Source organism: Mytilus trossulus, chromosome 3 (genome assembly GCF_036588685.1).
Source record: "Mytilus trossulus isolate FHL-02 chromosome 3, PNRI_Mtr1.1.1.hap1, whole genome shotgun sequence".
Classification (NCBI taxonomy): Eukaryota; Metazoa; Mollusca; class Bivalvia; order Mytilida; family Mytilidae; genus Mytilus; species Mytilus trossulus.
The window spans coordinates 9,435,777-9,457,015 of NC_086375.1; the positions used below are offsets into that span (position 1 = coordinate 9,435,777).

Consider the following 21,239-nt stretch of genomic DNA (forward strand, 5'->3'; position numbering starts at 1 on the left):
TATTTAGGGGTATTTCGAGGGGCCAAAAGATGGGAGTGGTTTACTATAGAACCATATGGGATTTTATTTCTTTTTAATTTTCAAATGACTATAATTTTAAAACAGTAAGTGATAGAGACACACAGTCTTCAGTAATGATCACAGGTTAATAAAACCAAGCAAATGATATATAGGGAGAGTCAATAGGGGTCAACCTCTACCCCCTTCAATTTCAGAATGTTCTAATATCTTGTAAACGGTTGAGATCCCCATCCCTAAACCATATATATTCTTGTATGGGAGAATAAAACAAATCAAATGAAATATAGGGGAGTCCCCAGGGGTCAATCCTCCTGTTTGATCTGGCAAACAGTCGAGATCCCCACCCCTAAACCATATATATTCTTGAATGGGTCAATAAAACAAATAAAATGAAATATAGGGGGAGTCCACATGGGTCACCCCTGCCCCCTCCTGTTTGAGAACTGGCAAACGGTCGAGATCCCCACCCCTAAACCATATATATTCTTGAATGGGTGAATAAAACAAATCAAATGAAATATAGTGGGAGTCCCCTGGGATCATCCCCACCCCTTCCTGTTTGAGAACTTGTAAACGGTAGAGATCCCCACCCCTAAACCATATATATTCTTGTATGGGACAATAAATCAAATCAAATGATATATAGGGGGAGTCTCCAGGGTCACCCCCCCCTTTTTTTTTAAAAGTCAAGATCTCCACAAAACTTTTTATAGAAAACACAATCATTTCAAATTTTCATTGTCATCAAATCCTTTATTAGCAAGTGAGTGCGGACAGCTGCAATGGCAAAAATTACAGGGGTAGTACCACAGGGTTTATAATTACAGGGTCTTTGTTTGGGAGACTTGTAACAGCATCCTGTTACAATTATGTATTTTTGATAGTGTTATTGTGTCCTTTGCTGCAAAATCAGGGTCAACACATATTAAGGGATTGCTATTTGTTGTTGTCACACTATATTATATATTAACCTTAAATTCTCCTAAAACACATTGAAATATTTTTGTATATCAGCTCATAGACATAATTTTGTCATCATAGTGATCTGGATGTCATCAACATTTATAATGATTTACTCCTTTTAAAAGGAATTTAGATTATAAATAAGCAATGACTGTTATATTTTTTCCATCTATTCGAAATAACCTAAAAAATGTGGTGCACACTTTTAAATAACCCGCTACATGGATTATTCAGTGTGCACAACTTTTTTGATATTATATCTTCATAGACAGAAAAAATATTGCAGTCATTCCTTAATTTTTTTTTTTGGTGATTTTTAGTAAGAAAACATTGGCTAACTCATCCTTCCTAGTACAGAAAGGCAATAAATGTCTTCCACAGCTGAAATATGAACACACATTTTTGTTTTTAAATTGTTTTGTTGTATTACAATAGTTACTTTGATACTATATTAAAGCTATATATTAGCTATATTATATTGAATGCTTTCCGATATTTTTCTTTTCTTTAGCAAATATATTTCAAAGATTGAAATTAAGTAAGTGTCAGAGATTGTTGCCCTTTTCAGTAAGATTGAATATCTGAAATTACAGAAAGTGCTGTATGCTGCAAACATTATGCCATCGAATTAAATTTTATTAAGTATTTTGGTAAAAAAAAAACTCTATTGATTGTAATTTATTTTTAAAAGATAATGCCATTATGTATTGACACTTTTTTACAGAAGAAAATATATGGAATCTCAGCTCAAAGTAAAAGTATTTTGCATTGTGTGCTTGCTCACACACACACATATTGATTTGGCATATAAAAGTACCATTTTTGTTCCATCCACTTTTTCATATTTTTGGTTTATCTTCAAATTAAATACAATATCAATATTAAGCCAATGTCATGATAGCAATTTTCTTACATCACCCTATTGGGTACTTTTTTATTCATAAACATCAATGGATGACCTTAATACTGGTTACTCAGATCGTCCTTGTCTGTCAGGTATTTTAGCTCTCCTGGCCCAAAGGGCCATGTGAGCTTATGCCATCACTTGGCGTCAGTCGTTGTCCGTCGTGGTCCATCGTTGTCTGTGGTCGTCAGTTGTAAACTATTTCAAAGATCTTCTCCTCTGAAACTACTGGGCCAAATACTTCCAACTTTAATTGAATGTTCCTTGGAGTATCTAGTTAATTAATTGTATCCGAAGTTTTGATCCATGAACAAACATGGCCGCCATGGCTAAAAATAGAACATAGGGGTCAAATGCAGTTTTTGGCTTATATCTCAAAAACTTAAGCATTTAGAGCAAATTTGTCATAGGGTATAAATGTTCAATAGGTCCAGATCTATCAGCCCTGAAATTTTCAGAATAATCAAACAACCCATTGTTGGGTTGCTGCCACTTTTAATAATTGGTCATTTTAATGAAATTTTGCAGTTTTTGGTCATTATCTTGAATATTATTGAAGATAAAGATAAACTGTAACAGCAAAAATGTTCAGCAAAGTAAAATCTACAAAAAAGTAATTTGACCAAAATTGTCAATTGACCCCTTAAGGAGTTGTTGCCCTTTAAAGACAATTTTACACAATTTGTTCATCTTATTTGTGAACATTTTAAAATCATCTTCTCTGAAACTACTGGGCCAAATGCTTCCAAACTTTCAATGAATGTTCCTTAGAGTATCTAGTTTATAAATTATATCCGAAATTTTGATCTTTCTACAAACATGGCCGCTATGGCTAAAAATAAAACATAGGGGTCAAATGCAGTTTTTTGCTTAAAATTGAAGAAAATATGAAAGATACAAACTGTTATGTGGCAATTTTAAGCACTCATTGATATATATTGAAATTCAAAAATAATCATTGATGAAAGATTTAAGCCAAAATTTACAGGTGAGCGATACAGGCTCTTGAGAGCCTCTTGTTATTAGTTGTTTTAAGAATATTAATGATATTTAACTAATTCATTTGCACAACATATTCACTGACCGTTTATTTTGACATGTCACTTTCATCTAAATTTCATTTTTCATCAGATTCATTATATATGTACCTCTTCGATTTTGGACTTTGGACTTTTTAAGGATGTAACTATAACACACATATATGTATATACTTTTTAAATAGTACCATAATGTTTTTTTTTAACAGTGCACAGAATATAAGAAGATGTGGTATGAGTGCCAATAAGAAAAACTCTCCATCTAAGTCACTATTCGTAAAAGTAAACCATCATAGGTCGAATTACGGTCTTCAACACGGAGCATTGGCTCACACTAAACAACAAACTATAAGGTCCCCAAAAACGATATCCAAGTTACTACTAGTATATATATTACAAAGAAAATTGAGTAAATTGAGGTTATACCTAAGAAAAAAATCAACCCTGCTAATATAGCTATAACCGAATATAAATATACTTCCAAAGTAAGCTCTCGTTTGAGAACTGTGTAAAGTAGGTTACTTTCAAACAAGCTACCCTTTGGCAATAAATGTATAGAATGAAGATGTTTCATTAATAAAATTATGTTCTCTCTATTCAAATTGCTACCCAAGCATCTTAAAAATACTTCATTATATTGAAATGAAAATTCAATGACTTTCTATCAAAGAATCTTGATCATATTCTGAGATTTAAAAAAAATGTTTCCTTATTAATAATTCATTTTAAAGCAGAAAGATCATTTTGTCTATTTGACTTGGAGGTTTCACAATTGTATGACATTATTTTTGATTTTTCAATTTTAATATGACTATATACTATATCTATTTTCTTGTTAAATTATATACTTTTCTGATGCACAAATCAGTCTTAATTTATGTATAATTGCATTTCAATTATTCCATTATTCCTATGCATATTTATTATAATGATTTGGCCTTGTATGTATGTTTTATTTTTTATCTACTAGTAAATCACATCCGAAATGAATGACAGACGGACATATATACAAAACTTAATGAATAATTGAAATAAAGATGTTTGCGTTATAACGTTATAACGCAAAGGTTTGCGTTATAACGCAAAAGGTTTGCGTTATAACCCAAAAGTTTGCGTTATATCGCAAAGGTTTGCGTTATATCGCAAAGGTTTGCGTTATATCGCAAAGGTTTGCGTTATATCGCAAATGTTTGCGTTATAACGCAAAGGTTTGCGTTATAACGCAAAGGTTTGCGTTATATCGCAAAGGTTTGCGTTATAACGCAAACATAGGAAGAAAAATAAAAAAAAAAAAATGTGTGGCGCTAATACGCTTCCGTATTTTCTCGTCTCTTTTTTTGTTCATTCTTCCTTATATTTTAGCATCCCATTACGACCTTGATTCTCTATGGCCCATTTTGTTTGTTTTTTATTTTGTGCGCGTTTTTTCTTAGTATAATTCATGCCAGCAGCTTATGACAAGTTATATGTAAACAGAAACTGAACTTTTATTTTGTATTAAAAAAATTCCAACAAGCAAATTATTTTTTAAGATATATTTGTCTTTTTTTTTAATTTTTAGTATAATATCAAATATTCTTTTCAGTAGAAAGATGTTTTTTATAAACAACTAACCATTTAAATATATAAATTTTAAAACCTTACCTGGCGTCCAACTAGATTATTAAACCTTGGAGAGACAAATGTCCATGCTCCCATATTTCTGTGTTCTTCCTGACTCCAAAGGAAATCTGAAATGCAATAACAAATATCCTGGTTGACAAAGTTTCTTGCTTAATTTGCCAGTGTCTTTACTTAAAAAAAATCTCCTGAAAAGAAAATATATTTATCTTCCCCTTAGACTTTTTTACCTATTTTTTATTTGAAAACAAAATTATGAGGCCAATTAAAGCAATAATATATAATTATTTTGATGTTGCCTATTTTCAATGTATCTCCCGCATGCAGAGTTCTGATTCCTTTCACGGATTTGGCTATACTTTTTGGACCTTTTGGATTATAGTTCTTCATCTTTTATATAAGCTTTGGATTTCAAATATTTTGGCCACGAGCATCACTGAAGAGACATGTATTGTCGAAATGCGCATCTTGTGCAAGAAAATTGGTACCGTTAATTTTATTCAATCGTCTTTTTACATGGTATATAACTTTTATCTATCTAAGTTTATAAGTCTTCTAAAGATTAAAAATGACAGCTGAATAATCATTGCTGTATAAATTGTAATTATTAAAATATACCTGTAGCATTAGGATATTTGGTTACTTCTTGTTGAATTTCTCCTGTTGGGAAAGGACATAGACTCTACAATGAAATGCATATAAAAAATAAGTTATCTTAGTGGTTAAAAATATCTTTTTTAAATGTATCCAAAACAATACAATATATGTCCATACAGTGTCGGTCATTATGGCATACTTCCTACAGCACATTTACAGGTTCAATAATTGGAAAAGCAAGGTAAAAATCCTTACATTGTATATAAACATATTTTTCTTGTTTATAGGATACAAGAATACATGTTTCAATGGGTTTTCTAATAACTTGAAATCATTATTTTTTTTTTTAAACCATTAAATTCAAATAATAAATATAGGGGAGATTTCATGATTTAACAGACATTAACTATTAATAATAGTCTTTATTATATACATACTTCTATTCTCACAAGTGCTACATCTTCTAACTTCCTGGAATCCCTCTCCTTCTCCAATGTATAGAAATGTTTTCCACTACAGAAAATAACTTTTTTGACCTTGTCACCTTTAACTTTCTTATCACCAATCACAGGTAAGAATGTTTTCCAGGTAACATATCTTCTAAGGTAGAAGTCGCTGCAGGTAAACGTAAGATTGTTTTAGGAGCTACCACTACCAATGGTTTTCTGAAGTTCCGGACCACCTGACGTCTGAGAAGATGGAAGTATTGAGCGGGAGTTGTAGCGTTGACAACCTGAAGGTTGACATTGTCTCCGTCTACTTTGTGTTCACTACTGTCTGTTGCCTGTAATTTAATGTGTCAAAATAAAAACAGCACAAAAGAACATCTCAATATTAGATTAATATATAAGGCTTTGCTACTTTAAACTACCTTTCTCGTTAAAATGGAATAATAACTTGGTCAAAACGTATTTCTTATAATTTTCTAATTTTTCTTTACAAAATTCAGATTCTCAAGTAATAAATGAACTTGAGCTTATGTTATTTCCTCTAGAAACCTTTCAACTTTACATGGTGGGTGTTTATGTCCTGCTACCATACTAAGTCACTCTGATTTAACTGTTTTACAAACCTTGACCTTTGACATAAATGACCTTGATCTTTTTATATCAACTGTAGAAACCTTTCAATTTTACAAGATGAGTGTTCAGGCCCTGCTCCATCCATGCCATGATGCAGTAACATTACTAACTCACTCTATAATAAAATTTGTACAAACCTTGACCTTGCACAAACATGACCTTGATCTTTTGATATTACCTAAAAAAACTTTACAAATTTACATGATAAGTGTTCAGGTCCTGCTCCAACCATACTATGTGGTAATAAAATCACTAAATCACTCTGTAATAACCATTTCACTCTGTAATACCTTTTTTACAAACCTTGACCTTTGACATAAATTACCTTGATCTTTTGATATTACCTGTAGAAATCTTTAAATTTTACATGATGAGTGTTCATGTCCTGCTCCTTCCATGCCATGTGGTAGTAAGGGCACTAAATCACTCTGTAATAACCATTTTACAAACCTTGAACTTTGACATAAATGACCTTGATCTTTTGACATTACCTGTACAAATCTTTCAATTTTACATGATGAGTGTTCAGGTCCTGCTCCTTCCATGCCATGTGGTAATAACATCACTAAATCACTTTGTAATAACCATTTTTACAAACCTTGAACTTTGACAAAATGACCTTGATCTTTTGATATTACCCGTAGAAACCGTTCAATTTTACAAGATGAGTGTTCAGGCCCTGCTCCATCCATACCATGAGGTAATAACATCACTAAGTCGCTCTGTAATAACCATTTCACTGAAATACGATGATTTATTTTAACCATCACGAATCTAGCAATAAGTTTGACTTTCAGTGACCCTTCTTTGTAATAACTTCATACAACATGTATTACATATAAGTTAGAAATAAACTTATAATAGAAAGCAAGTGTTAATTGTGAACGGCAGATGACTTTTTGTCTACAAAAAAATATCTGCAGTAAAGCACAAATAAAAAAAGAATAAGAGAAAAATAAAGTACCGAGTTGACAACATTGCGGTCCTAAAATTCTTAAAAGTTTTTCTGAATACAGTTAAGTAAATATATCCCTTGGATGGTAAATCCTAAGGATATTGAAAAAATTCAAACTTTGTGAAGAGTTAATTTTTTAGAGTGGGTCCAATGTCACCAAACAATATTTTTTATTGACCAAACTAAGACCCAAAAACTAATATCTATATCTATATCTTTATTTATAATCAAGTGACCTATATATTTGAAGTGGATCCTGGGAAATAATATTATTTAATGTGTCATAAACATAAAATGGTAGAAAACAATTTCCTACCTCTAAAAGACAACACCTAATTTCTGTCTTGCTTGATGGAGTTGAAACGAGACATAGGTATGCTGTTTCCGGTGTCAGCGGCGCCAATGTTTTAGTTTGTGAGTTGGTATAGTTTATGGTGAACCACTAATGATAATTATATGCAGTTGTATAAGTATTGGCAGATCTCATTTCTGTGGAGATTATTTGGCTCAGCTCCCTCAGTCATGGTCTGTTGACTTTGGAAATTTTGCTTAGTTTCCATGTATTAGTTTGTGATTACTTTGGTTTATGGGGAACCACTAGTCATGGGTCAATGCTATTTGGTATGCAGTTATATAAGCATTGGTATATCTCATTACCATGGATATTAGTTTAACCTGCCCTCTCAGTTTTGGTTTATTGACTTTGAAATTTTGCTTATATTACATGTATTAGTTTGTGTTTAGGTTTGTTTAAAGGGAACTTCTTATGATAAGTCAATGGTATTTGGTATTTGGTATGCAGTTAAATTTACATTAACACTTCTCATTTTCATGGAGATTGTTCAGCCCTGTACCTTCAGTCATGATTCATTGACTTTGAATATTTGCAAAACTTATATGTAAAAGTGTTGCTATTTTAATTTCAACATTTGTATTATAGAAGCTACAAAAAAGTGAGACAGTTTATTGATATACATACACTCTCCACTGGCTATATATGTATCTATCATAATCTGTGCTCCATTGAAGAAGTCTCCAAACTGTGCTTCCCATATAATTAGACTCTTAGGGTCATCTATACTCATACCATACTCAAATCCTAACACTGCTTCTTCTGACAGAGAACTATTGGCTAACTGTAAATATAGAAAGTAAGGTGGTTAGGGAGATTTATACTCATACCAAACAGTGGCGGATCCGGCGGGGGGGGGGGGGGGGGGGGGTTCCAGTGTCCGGGGGTGGACCCCCCTTTTTTGGGACAATCAATGCATTTGAATGTGAGCATATAGTTGATCAAATCCTAGCACAGCTTCTTCTGACAGAGAGCTATTGGCTAACTGTAAATATATAAACTATAATTGTTAGGGTCATCTAAACTCATACCATACTCAAATCCGAACACGACTTCTTCAGACAGAGAACTATTTGCTAACTGTAAATATATAAAGTAAGATCGTTAGGGGGCACCTGCTACTCTTACCATGTGGAAGTTGATAACTTTAATATAAATGTAAAAATTGAAAGAAAACTGAACAGCAAAATTACCTTTAAGTAAATCCAAAAGTATGAAGTTAGAATTTCTCAAGTTAAATTTGAAAAAAAATAAAAAATATTGTTTGTCAATAGACACTTGCATAATATCACAAAATTTTGATTTTAAGCAACTTTTTATTGAAAGCATTCTAAATTGGAATATGTCAAACCAAGTTATCTATATATAGCTTGCTATAAATAAACAATACCAGGTAAGTCATGTAAGTGTACCAGTTATTGGACATTTTACTTCCCTGTAGACATTCCTTTTCCAGAGCACCAGTAATCAAAATAGTCTGGGGTAAGAATGTTTTTTTGAGCTTATTGGTATAAAATAATTAGACAGCAATCCGAAAAAACAAAAACAAAAGATATATAAAAAAACAACATAATGATCTTCAATCACAGAAAGCTTATTTTGATCATTTCAATTTTACTGTTCATGACTAAATTCTGGCACTTTTATTTCTATAACAAAGGCAACAGTCACTATATAAAAGCCTGGTTTTCTTTCATGTTGACAGCCTCCTGTTTTTACATTTGTAAAACCATTGTTAGAGCAATTGATGAGCATAACTCCTAAATATAAACCCCTCTGGTAGCAATAATGCTTACAATGACTGCCAAAAAAAAATGAGACAACACCTTCAATACTTTTTCTGACTCTGAAACTTTTTCTTATCTAAGCATACCCGTATGTAGCCAGGGGTTTGGGGGGGGGGGGGGTGGTCGGACGACCCCCTCTTGAAAAGAAATAAGCACTGTTTAAAAGTCAATGTTCTGTTCGAATTGTGACTGCAAAAGTCGAGTTTGTTAGTCCAACGAATCCCCCATTGGAAATTCCTGGCTACGGGCATGCTAATTGTCAGAACGACATTTAAGAGACAATCTATGTTGGCATCAACTTTTTTTCAGGTTTGTATATCAAGCCACATCACATTACTGTGCTGCTAACAGTGGCAGAGCCAGGATTATAAACTGGAGTGGGGCGGAGACTACTGAAGATAAAAACTTGCAACAAAATCGAAATAAAAAACAAATTGTTTTTGCCAAAAAAAAGGGAAGGGGAAACAACTTCTGCCCTTCTTACTTATAAAGGTTATCCTGTGAGAGTATTTTTTCTTGTTTAAACTGAATGTTTTTGAAGATTTAACGACCTGATACATAATGTTCAGGTTTAATACTGCCACTGATTTCCCCCTATAAATCTTTGTTAAATTTGCAATTTTCAAAAAATTATGAATAATTTATCTTTACTTAAAAAAAAAAGAATTACTTGGCATATGTAAAGTTTTATCCTGTCCAGTTCTATACCAAAACAAAATCACATAATGTTTCGTTGCATAGAAGAAAATAACAATCACTGGAAGTTAACCAATTAAAGTTTTGCTTCTCAATTTACCTGTGTACAAGCTTTAGTAACCATGTAATCTCAAGTTTCCCAAATATTCTATAGAAACAACAAGTAAAATAATAATGATGCTTTCAAACATCCAAAATAAATGTTGATGACCCTGAATTGTTTTACTACAATCAAATGTAAAATTAGTTTCCTACAACTGTCAAATTGAAGGGAATATTTTTTTAACTCTTTTTGTAAGGGACGACATCAAAAGATCAATGAAGGATAAAAAACTAAATTCAAATAGTTTGGGGATGGAGGGGGAGGGGGGTTGAACTGCTGCAAGATTTGGTTATCAGACATTGATTTTTTACATGTATCCATATGGGTCAATCAATTTTTCCCAAATTTATAGAGTTAAGAGGGGGTTCAGTGAAAAAACTATGTGAATAAAGTTTTCTATCCTTCATTGAACTTTTGATGTAGTCCCTAAGCAACCAGATCGTACTATGATTTGGAGGTATAACTCTTTCCAGCAAAATTCTTACTTATAACAGTACTTCAAGTAAAACGATTTGTTTGATGTCCATACTTGTACAAGTTATTATGTCAATTTAAAAAAAAATCATTTTTTGTGTACTCTTAATTTCAGAAATAGAGAGAATATGGCCTCATCAGGTAGGGACCATTGCACCCTTTGTTATGATGATGATGGATCATCTAGAGAAGCTGTCACATGGTGCACAGAATGTGAGGTGCTCCTATGTACAGGCTGTGAAAAACATCACACAAAATCAAAAGCATCTAAAGACCATAAAACTATGTCGACTAAAGACTACCATAACTTACCAAAATTCATGTTAGAAATAAGTAGCCAGTGCAGAGACCACAAGAAAAAGTTTGAACTCTATTGTTCGTTCCATGCCTGTCCCTGCAGTGTACAGTGCATCACTGATAAACACAAAAAATGTCAAGACCTGAAACCCCTGTCAGATATCCTGAAGCAAGTAAAATCATCTGCCTCAGTTCAACTTTTAGAAAAAGATTTGAAGAATGTTAAGGAAAACTTAGAGGAGATTATAAAATATTTGATAAGCCGGATGAACACAAGCAATAGTCAGAAAACAAAGGCTGCAGAACAAATTCGATCTATGAGGAAGTTGATAGATGATTTCTTAAACAAATTAGAACAAAAAATTCTTGATGACCTAGAATCAAAGCATTCACAGCTGAAATCTAAGATGAACACTTTCCTACACCAACTGAAAACACAAGCTGATCAGATAAGCCAATTGCAAAGTGAGTTTTCTAAAATGACACAATATGCAACTGACCTTCAAATGCATGTTGGTCTGAGAGAAATTGAGAAAACTACATCACAAGCAGCAAAATACATAGATGAATTAAAAAGTGGAGACCAATTTGAAGAAAAGAACATGGAGGTATTCATCTCATCTGACCTTCAATCAATTTCAAAAGTGGTCAAATCATTTGGTGATATCAATATCAATATCAACCAATCTACTCTTCGACTAAATGCCAGAAGAAAAGATCAAGCGCAGAACTTAGTGCCAACTGTTCCTAGAATTGAAGACAGTAAACCATACCTGTTTAGAGCTCTGAAAACTTCAGAAGATGTGAAATCTCCCTTGCCATCTGTATGTATGTTATAACCTAAAGATAAATATATAATTCTTTATAAATATATTGATGAAAGCAGTGATGCACTTCTGCTTTTTGGCAATGATGGTGTCTTTGAAAGAAAAGTAATAACATTCACAGAATATCTATATGGTGCTTGCTGTGTCAGAAATAATACAGTGGCCGTGGCTGTCATATTAGATAGTGCAAACCAGACAGTACTGGTGGATACAGAAAAGAATAAAATCATTCAAACAATTTAAATTTCTCCTTACTGTTATGGAGGAGGAATAAATGGTAAAATATTAGCCATCAGCAGTGATGACAAAAGTACTATTGTTAATCTGAATGATATGTCTCAAACAATCTAAGAAGGAATTGGCGTCGATTTTATTCCATTATTCCCAAAAAATATCTTTGGTACTATTTGCTCGGAAAACAAAATCTGCTGCTATAAAAGTACTAGAGAACTTCTATGGACATGTCAGCATCAAGACATTGACAATCCACATGAACTTACATTAGACCAGAAGGGATTTGTTTATATACCTTGTCTTGGAAAATACAGAATAGTGATACTAACCCCAGCTGGTAAAACCTGTAAGACAATATTATCAGAGGCGGATGGTTTTAATTGTCCTAAACATATCGACATAGATAGAGAAACAGGAATGATGATTGTGTCAAATAAAGTAAACAAAAGTTAAGAAGGATGATAGAGGTGATTTTTACCAAACAGCTATTTATAAAATCTGAAATCTAAATGTTTAGAAATTCGTATGCAGACAACATAACTATTCATACATCAGAAAAGTGTTTGGCAGATATGTAATTTGAAATGACAAGAAAAAGACTTCTACTTTGAGGAATAGTTTTAAGAAATTAAGATCTTCATGAATTCTCATAAAGTGCATGATTGTAGCTGTGTTCGATACGAAAGACTGTTCAAACCAATAACTTGTTCTAAAAATATAAAACAATGTTCTGCATAAATCATTGAGTAAAATAATTTTAGGTATTAGAATTGACCATCATGTCTCTTGCACACGGCATATTGATAACTAAGGTTGATCTTCTTCACGTATACTGAATACTAAGAAGTAAAAAAAGTCTTGATGAACATTTTTTTTTTGTAATTCAAACGTTGAGCCATATTCCGCATCAGTAAAACTGGGATATGTAGAGCACTTTAATATCTTTGTCGGAAATACAATAACGTCTAAAAATGATAAAAGACAAACAGACAAACAGGGAAAGAATCAACAAAATATAGCAACCAACAGAGCCCAAATTAAAGACGGGCGAGGGATACCAGAGGGGCAGTCAAACTCATAAATCAAATTAAACTAACAATGCCATAGCCAAAATTTCAAAAGACAAATAGACAAACTATAGAACACATGACACAACCTAGAGAACTAAAGAATACGCATCACGAATCCCACCAAAATCTCGGGGTGATATCAGGTGCTCCGGAAAAGTAAGCATATCATGATGATTTCAACTTCACCATTTTGAACTCTTGATTTAATAGCTTCCTTGTAAGCAGTAATCCCCTATCAAGAAAATCATTAAAGTAAATGCAAGCATGGGAATATCGTATCAATTAGGAGATATATACCCCTTATGCAGGTGCTGCTGGAATGTTGCTACTTATATATGAAAAGTTCACAATTGAAAAGCTGAAATCGTTTCTTTTGCGTAAAGATTTATTTTCAAACGAACCTCATAGAATAAACTTCTGGACGTTAGTCAAGATATGAGAACAACTTAACTGTATCTGTCATATACTTTATTGCAAGTTCGATGGGATAGATGTGTTCAACATAGTCACAAATTTTGAATTATTTAGTGAAAGAACATCATCGTTATAGCGGAAAGCAGACTCAAAGGTTAATGCTAACTTTTGATCATGTATCAAGTCAGCCTCATGATAATAAATAAACAAGTCGACAAGAAGAGGAGCACAATGTGTTCTCATTGGAATGCCGAAAGTCTGTTGAAAAAAGTATGTCCTTTGAACGTAACAAATATGTTATCAATCAAGAAATCATTCATCTATAATAGGAGTTAAAGATAATTCATATCTTGGGTGACTTCTATGTGAAATGCCTTCCTATTATCCCTCACACAATCATTCTCAAACATAAGTTCATAAAAAAAAGACATGAAAACAAACTTGTAAATGGGATAGTTTCTATTTCTTATATGAATAGTTGTCACACTTGCTTTAGGCTGTGTAACATTCTATAAAAATATCCCAAAGAATAAACAGAATAGATTGGACAGTTGTCCTAAAAGAAAGACTTATTTGCTGTCAAGATATGCTAAAGTAACTAAGGGTTTGAATAAGAAAATTTAATACCGATTTAATAGTCTATTTACTTCACCTCACCTCACCTCACCTATCCTCTTCATGCCGGTCGGCATTTAAGGCCCTGATATGTATCTTGGGTTTCCGTAATCATCAATTTTTTACTCTGTCTGGTGATTAGCCATACGAGAAACCTACTACCTGTAGGATGGAGTTTTGTTGTCTAGGTTTTCCTTCCCATAGACGATTGCCTACCATGGCTGACGAGTTCAATCTTCCAGGCTTTTCTTTCTGGGTCTGCTCCCATAGCCTTTGATTTTCCCAAAACTAACCACAAGGCAGTGGTACTATTTACCCATAGTTGGGACAAGGTTGATGAGTGCAAGGGCGTATCCACACGCCGATGGGCCTACACACTGCATCTCTGGGGCCCTTGCTGCTCCGAGATCCTCTACAATAATGCCTAGGATGCTAGATCCTAGTTACCATGTGCTGTCGTGAGGAGGCATTGTAGAAGTCTTGAATAGTGTAGAGGCTATGTACTGGCAGAAAGACTTACGCACTCGGCTTTCTGTTCACCTGCAGTGCAGGCTAGCCAGCGGTGATAGAGAGCCTATGGCACTAACCACACTAGAAGCATACACAATCCTGTGGTACAGACCACCAGCACACTATTTACTTCAATCATTATAAACTTTTAGAAAGCTGGAATGCGATTGGCAAGTGTTGGCTCCCAATTTGATAAAAAAAAAAAAGTACACTTAGAAGTTTTTGTCCAGAAACTATCTAATGCCTGTTTTGGCCACTAATTTCTAAATTGTTGGTACTATAACCTCCAAAATCAATCCCAACCTTCCTCTTGTGGTAGTGAACCTTCTTGTAAAATATCATAGAGATCCACCTTCTTAAACTAAAGCTATTCTCCTGAAACCAATTGTATCTATGCACAACAACAAGAACAACACCAAATCATGAAACGAACCCAGCATTTTTTTTTGTGGTCGTATAAAAAGAGTCATATAACTTTCTTTGGGTATAAAACATTAAAATACCATACCCTGTTTATCTTTTATTACAGTTCAGTATTAGACAAAATATCACAGCTGATTAATATGATATGAAAACAATATAACAAAGCAAATCACTAACAACTTTTTCAACATGCAACCAGATGCTCCGCAGGGCGCAGCTTTATACAACCGCAGAGGTTGAACCCTGAACGGTTGGGGCAAGTATGGACACAACACTCAAGCTGGATTCAGCTCTAAATTTGGATTGTGATTAAATATTTGACACAGCATAATGAACTTAAAGTTTTTGTTTTGCCTTTGAACAATTTACTATGCTGTTGAATATTAATCCTCTCAAAAAAATGTTTGAAAAATTTTCTTTTTATTTATGAAATTTCAAATGAGAAAAATTGAAACCCCCCCCCCCTTCCTTCCCCAATTTTTTTTCACATCCCTGTATCCTTAATTCCAAATCCGATCTCAATTCAAATTTCTAATAGTGTTTGCAACAATAATCACTCATTTAAATACATCATAAAATTTCAAAATGTAAAAAAAAGTGCTTGTTATCACTGAATGGTAAAGATTGTTTTAATTTATCAGTTGGTAGTAAAAGTGAATATACATTGTATATTGTATAAAACATTGATTTAAATTGATTCAACTACTATTCTGGACAAAGAAAGATAACTCCAATTGAAATTTCTTGCTATTGCACAATATTGTGCAATTAGATATTTCTTGCTATTGCACAATACTGTGCAATTGAAGATTTCTTGTTATTGCTGAGTACTGTGCAATTGAAAATTTCTTGCTGTTGCACAATACTTTTAAAATATAATAATTTTAGATCCTGATTTGGACCAACTTGAAAACTGGACCCATAATCAAAAATCTAAGTACTTGTTTGGATTCAGCATATCAAAGAATCCCAAGAATTCAATTTTTGTTAAAATCAAACTAAGTTTAATTTTGGACCCTTTGGACTTTAATGTAGACCAATTTGAAAACAGGACCAAAAATGAAGAATCTACATAAACAGTTAGATTTGGCATATCAAAGAACCCCATTTATTCAATTTTTTATGAAATCAAACAAAGTTTAATTTTGGACCCCGATTTGGACCAACTTGAAAACTAGGCCAATAATCTAAAATCTAAGTACATTTTTAGATTCAGCATATCAAAGAACCCAACCAATTCAATTTTTGTCAAAATCAAACTAAGTTTAATTTTGGACCCTTTGGACCTTAATGTAGACCAATTTGAAAACGTGACCAACAATTAAGAATCTACATACACAGTTAGATTCGGCATATCAAAGAACCCCAATTCAATTTTTGATGAAATCAAACAAAGTTTAATTTTGGACCCTTTTGGCGCCTTATTCCTAAACTGTTGGGACAAAAACTCCCAAAATCGATACCAACCTTCCTTTTATGGTCATAAACCTTGTGTTTAAATTTCATAGATTTCTATTTATAAATACTAAAGTTATGGTTCGAAAACCAAGAAAAATGCTTATTTGGGTCCCTTTTTGGCCCCCTAATTCCTAAACTGTTCGGACCTCAACTCCCAAAATCAATACCAACCTTCCTTTTGTGGTCATAAACCTTGTGTCAAAATTTCATAGATTTCTATTAACTTAAACTAAAGTTATATTGCGAAAACCAAGAAAATGCTTATTTGGGCTTTTTTTGGCCCCTAATTCCTAAAATGTTGGGACCAAAACTCCCAAAATCAATCCCAACCTTCCTTTTGTGGTCATAAACTTTGTGTTAAAATTTCATAGATTTCTATTCACTTTTACTAAAGTTAGAGTGAGAAAACTAAAAGTATTCGGACGACGATGATGCCGACGACGCCAACGTGATAGCAATATACGACGAAAAATTTTTTCAAATTTTGCGGTCGTATAAAAACATCGCTGATTAGCTAATAAAACATACAAATCAAAGCAAATACACCAATATAGTGTTTTTTGACGTACTTTATCTTCACTTCTACTGTTGCAGATGAAGATTATATTTTTTGACACAAATTGAAGATTGGATTTTGTATGGCACAAATGCAATGTGCACATATCCCACATTACAGCTTAAAACCGAAAATTCCAGGTGCAACTTATTACAAACAGAAACTTGGTAGTGTTTGGCAAATCAGGAAAAAAACACACATTAAAAGCCATCACTGATAAGTTTCTGGCTAAATATTAAATCATTTTGTTCAGTAGAGCCTGTCAAAATTGTCAAAGAAATATTTGTTGAATGAATGGAATTACAAATATAAACTGACACTGTTAATGCAAGAGTTTAAGGAAAACTTATTTATTATTCACAAGTATATATCAATACAAAATTATGATATTCTTTACAAATATTTTAAGATGAGTTTTAACATATATACTGGCTCTAAACTTAGGAGGCCTAAACAAAATAATAAACATTCAAGGCATTTATGGGTTCATGTTGATTTTTCATTAACTATAGAGAGTAAGTAGGACTGCATGAATTCTGATTAATAGATATCTTAACATCCTGTAGCAAATTCTTTGTGGCCAAGAATATGATATTTTTTAATTATAAAATTTGTCACTGAATTAAAAATAATATCAGTTTCTGGTAAGTTATAACTCTGCCTTTTTAAAACTTGTGATGTAATGTATACACCGGTAATTTAAGTACAATGGTCAATTAAAAAACTTCCACCTATACACATGTTATCCCAGTTATACATTAATGCTGAACATAATCTTTACACATAAGAATCGTTCCTTAACTAAATGTGTCCTCGATGATTTGTATACTTTCTTGTCTATGTACTTCACCAATACCTGTAGCAGGAGAACCTAAATGATCTCTTCCAACATACCGTAACTATAATAGAATAAAAACAATTGAAGTATGTAATGGCCAGAGGATAGGTGACATAAAAAGAGATTCAGTGAGACCAGAAAGTGATTATTTAATTCTGAATTAATTTTCCAATATTTTTCTCGTCTTCAATTTATTTGTTCAGAATTCATTCTTCTTTATATTAATGCATCCGTTTACGACAATTATTCTCATGGTTCATTGTGTTTGGGTTTTTTCTTGTGTGCATTTTTCTTAGTAACATTCATGCCACCAGCTTTTGACAAAGTAGTATGTAAACAAAAACTGAATTTTTATTTTGTATAATAAACTCCAACAAGCAAATTATTTTTTACCAGTGTACAATAAAAAAAAAAAAAAATAATAATTTCTTGTATAATATCAATTATTCTTTTCAGTAGAAAGATGTTTTTTTATAAACAACTTACCATCTTTATAGATAAATATTAAAACCTTACCTGGCATCCAACTAAATTGTTGAACCTTGGAGAGACAAATGTCCATGCTCCCATATTCCTGTGTTCTTCCTGACTCCAAAGGAAATCTGAAATGAAATAACAAATATCCTGGTTGACAACGTTTCTTGTTAAATTTGCCAGTATCTTTACTTTAAAAAAATCTCCTTAAAAGAAAATATATTTATCTTCCCCTTAGACTTTTTTACCTATTTTTTATTTGAAAACAAAATTATGAGGCCAATTAAAGCAATAATTTATAATTATTTTGATAATGCCTATTTTCAATGTATCTCCCTCATGTAGAGTTCTGATTCCTTTCACGGATTTGGCTATACTTTTTGGACCTTTTGGATTATAGTTCTTCATCTTTTATATAAGCTTTGGATTTCAAATATTTTGGCCACGAGCATCACTGAAGAGACATGTATTGTCGAAATGCGCATCTTGTGCAAGAAAATTGGTACCGTTAATTTTATTCAATCGTCTTTTTACATGGTATATAACTTTTATCTATCTAAGTTCATAAGTCTTCCAAAGATTAATAATGACAGCTGAATAATCATTGCTGTATAAATTGTAATTATTAAAATATACCTGTAGCATTAGGATATTTGGTTACTTCTTGTTGAATTTCTCCTGCTGGGAAAGGACATAGACTCTACAATGAAATGCATATAAAAAATAAGTTATCTTAGTGGTTAAAAATATCTTTTTTAAATGTATCCAAAACAATACAATATATGTCCATACAGTGTCGGTCATCATGGCATACGTCCTACAGCACATGTACAGGTTCAATAATTTGAAAAGCAAGGTAAAAATCCTTACATTGTATATAAACATATTTTTCTTGTTTATTGGATACAAAAATACATGTTTCAATGGGTTTTCTAATAACTTGAAACCATTAATTAATTTTTTTTAAAACCATTAAATTCAAATAATAAATATAGGGGAGATTTCATAATTTAACAGACATTAACTATTAATAATAGTCTTTATTATATACATACTTCTATTCTCACAAGTGCTACATCTTCTAACTTCCTGGAATCCCTCTCCTTCTCCAATGTATAGAAATGTTTTCCACTACAGAAAATAACTTTTTTGACCTTTTCACCTTTAACTTTCTTATCACCAATCACAGGTAAGAATGTTTTTCCAGGTAACATATCTTCTAAGGTAGAAGTCGCTGCAGGTAAACGTAAGATTGTTTTAGGAGCTACCACTACCAATGGTTTTCTGAAGTTCCGGACCACCTGACGTCTGAGAAGATGGAAGTATTGAGCGGGAGTTGTAGCGTTGACAACCTGAAGGTTGACATTGTCTCCGTCTACTTTGTGTTCACTACTGTCTGTTGCCTGTAATTAAATGTGTCAAAATAAAAACAGCACAAAAGAAGTCACCAAACTCAACACCTCAATCTTAGATTAATATATAAGGCTGTGCTACACAACTTTAAACTGTACATTTCTTTTTAAAATCAATGGGAAAATTACTTGGTAAAAACCTATTTTTTATCATTTTCAAATTTTCTTTTCATAAAATTGTGTAAGTCAGATGACTTTTTGTCTACATAAAACTGATCAGTGACGCTCTAAACAGTAGAGTAAAAGGCAAAATAAAATACACAGTTGAGGACCCTAAATTTTAAAAGGTTTATCTTAATACAGCTTAGGTTATATATTCCTTGGCAAGAAAATCTGTGAGATTTAAACAAAAAAGTCAAAGTATTAAAAACAGTTAATTTATAAAAGTGTGTCCATTTTCACCAAACATTATTATCAACCAAATTTCCATCTAGATACTAGCTTTTGATCATAAACAAGCTTCTGTCCAAGTTTGGTACCAATTAAAAATAGAATAAGAAAGTTATTAATTTGTTTTTTAAATTAATCACAGAGTGAATGTGTTGTTTCCTGGCAGAAAATCTAAGTCCATTTTAAAGTAAAATATGGAAAAAATGGATTTATATTTTTACAAAATTTACTTCTGGATACTATCTTATAATCATAAACAAGCTTCTGTTCAAGTTTGGTACAAACCCAGGATAGTTTAAGAAAGTTATTAAAATTTTAAAAACTTTAACCACAGAGTGAATGTAAGTGTTCAGGTACTGCTCCATCTATGTCATTTGTTCGTTACATCATTAAGTCACTCTGAAATTACCGTTTTACAAACCTTGACCTTTGACATAAATGAACTTGACCATATGATATATCCTTCAGAAACCTTTTAATTTTAACTGGTGAATGTTCATGTCCTGCTTCATCAAGACCATTAGATAATAACATCACTAAGTCACTTAGTAATACCCTTTGTACAAACCTTGACCTTTGACATACATGACCTTGATCTATTGACATTACCTGTAGAAACCTTTCAATTTTACACGATGAGTGTTCAGGTCCTGCCCCATCCATACCATGAGGTAATAACATTACTAAGTCGCTCTGTAATAACCATTTCACTGAAATAAGATCATTCATTTTTACAATCACAAACCTAGCAATGAGTTAGACTTTCAGTGACCTTTCTTTGCAATAACTTCCTACAACAGGTATTACACATAGGTTAGAAATGAACTCATTGTAGAATCTAGGCATAAAATTGTGTAAGTCAGATGACTTTTTGTCTACATAAAACTGATCAGTGTCGCTCTAAACAGTAGAGTAAAAGGCAAAATAAAATACACAGTTGAGGACCCTAAATTCTAAAAGGTTTTTCTTAATACAGCTTAGGTTATATATTCCTTGGGATGAAAATCTGTGAGATTTAAACAAAAAAGTCAAAGTATTAAAAACAGTTAATTTATAAAAGTGTGTCCATTTTCACCAAACATTATTTTTCTCCACCAATAAACTAAAACCTATAGTTTGTTTACCTATAT

General features: G+C 32.4%; 2 protein-coding genes across 2 annotated transcripts in view; one reads left to right on the top strand and one right to left on the bottom strand.

Annotated features, from left to right (window-relative positions):
* The first annotated feature begins 8,961 nt into the window (after positions 1–8,961).
* Positions 8,962–11,727, top strand: LOC134709946 (E3 ubiquitin-protein ligase TRIM33-like). Its single transcript, XM_063570070.1, has 2 exons — positions 8,962–9,013; positions 10,707–11,727. Exon 2 carries the CDS (start codon positions 10,720–10,722, stop codon positions 11,725–11,727), a length of 1,008 nt encoding a protein of 335 aa, XP_063426140.1. The 5' UTR covers positions 8,962–9,013; positions 10,707–10,719.
* A 5,845-nt stretch (positions 11,728–17,572) lies between these two features.
* The window catches only part of LOC134710110 (2-oxoadipate dehydrogenase complex component E1-like), a 44,826-nt gene continuing 41,159 nt past the window's right edge, over positions 17,573–21,239 (bottom strand). The window contains exons 18-22 of the mRNA XM_063570309.1: positions 20,719–20,819; positions 19,363–19,710; positions 18,944–19,007; positions 18,350–18,435; positions 17,573–17,894 (exon numbers count right to left, since the gene is read on the bottom strand). Coding sequence (XP_063426379.1) covers positions 17,793–17,894; positions 18,350–18,435; positions 18,944–19,007; positions 19,363–19,710; positions 20,719–20,819 — 701 coding nt within the window. The 3' untranslated portion in view covers positions 17,573–17,792. The remainder of the gene's footprint in view (positions 17,895–18,349; positions 18,436–18,943; positions 19,008–19,362; positions 19,711–20,718; positions 20,820–21,239) is intronic.

Excerpts from the sequence above, each read along its gene's own strand:
- LOC134709946 (XM_063570070.1), top strand. The coding sequence starts at position 10,720 with ATGGCCTCATCAGGTAGGGACCATTGCACCCTTTGTTATGATGATGAT.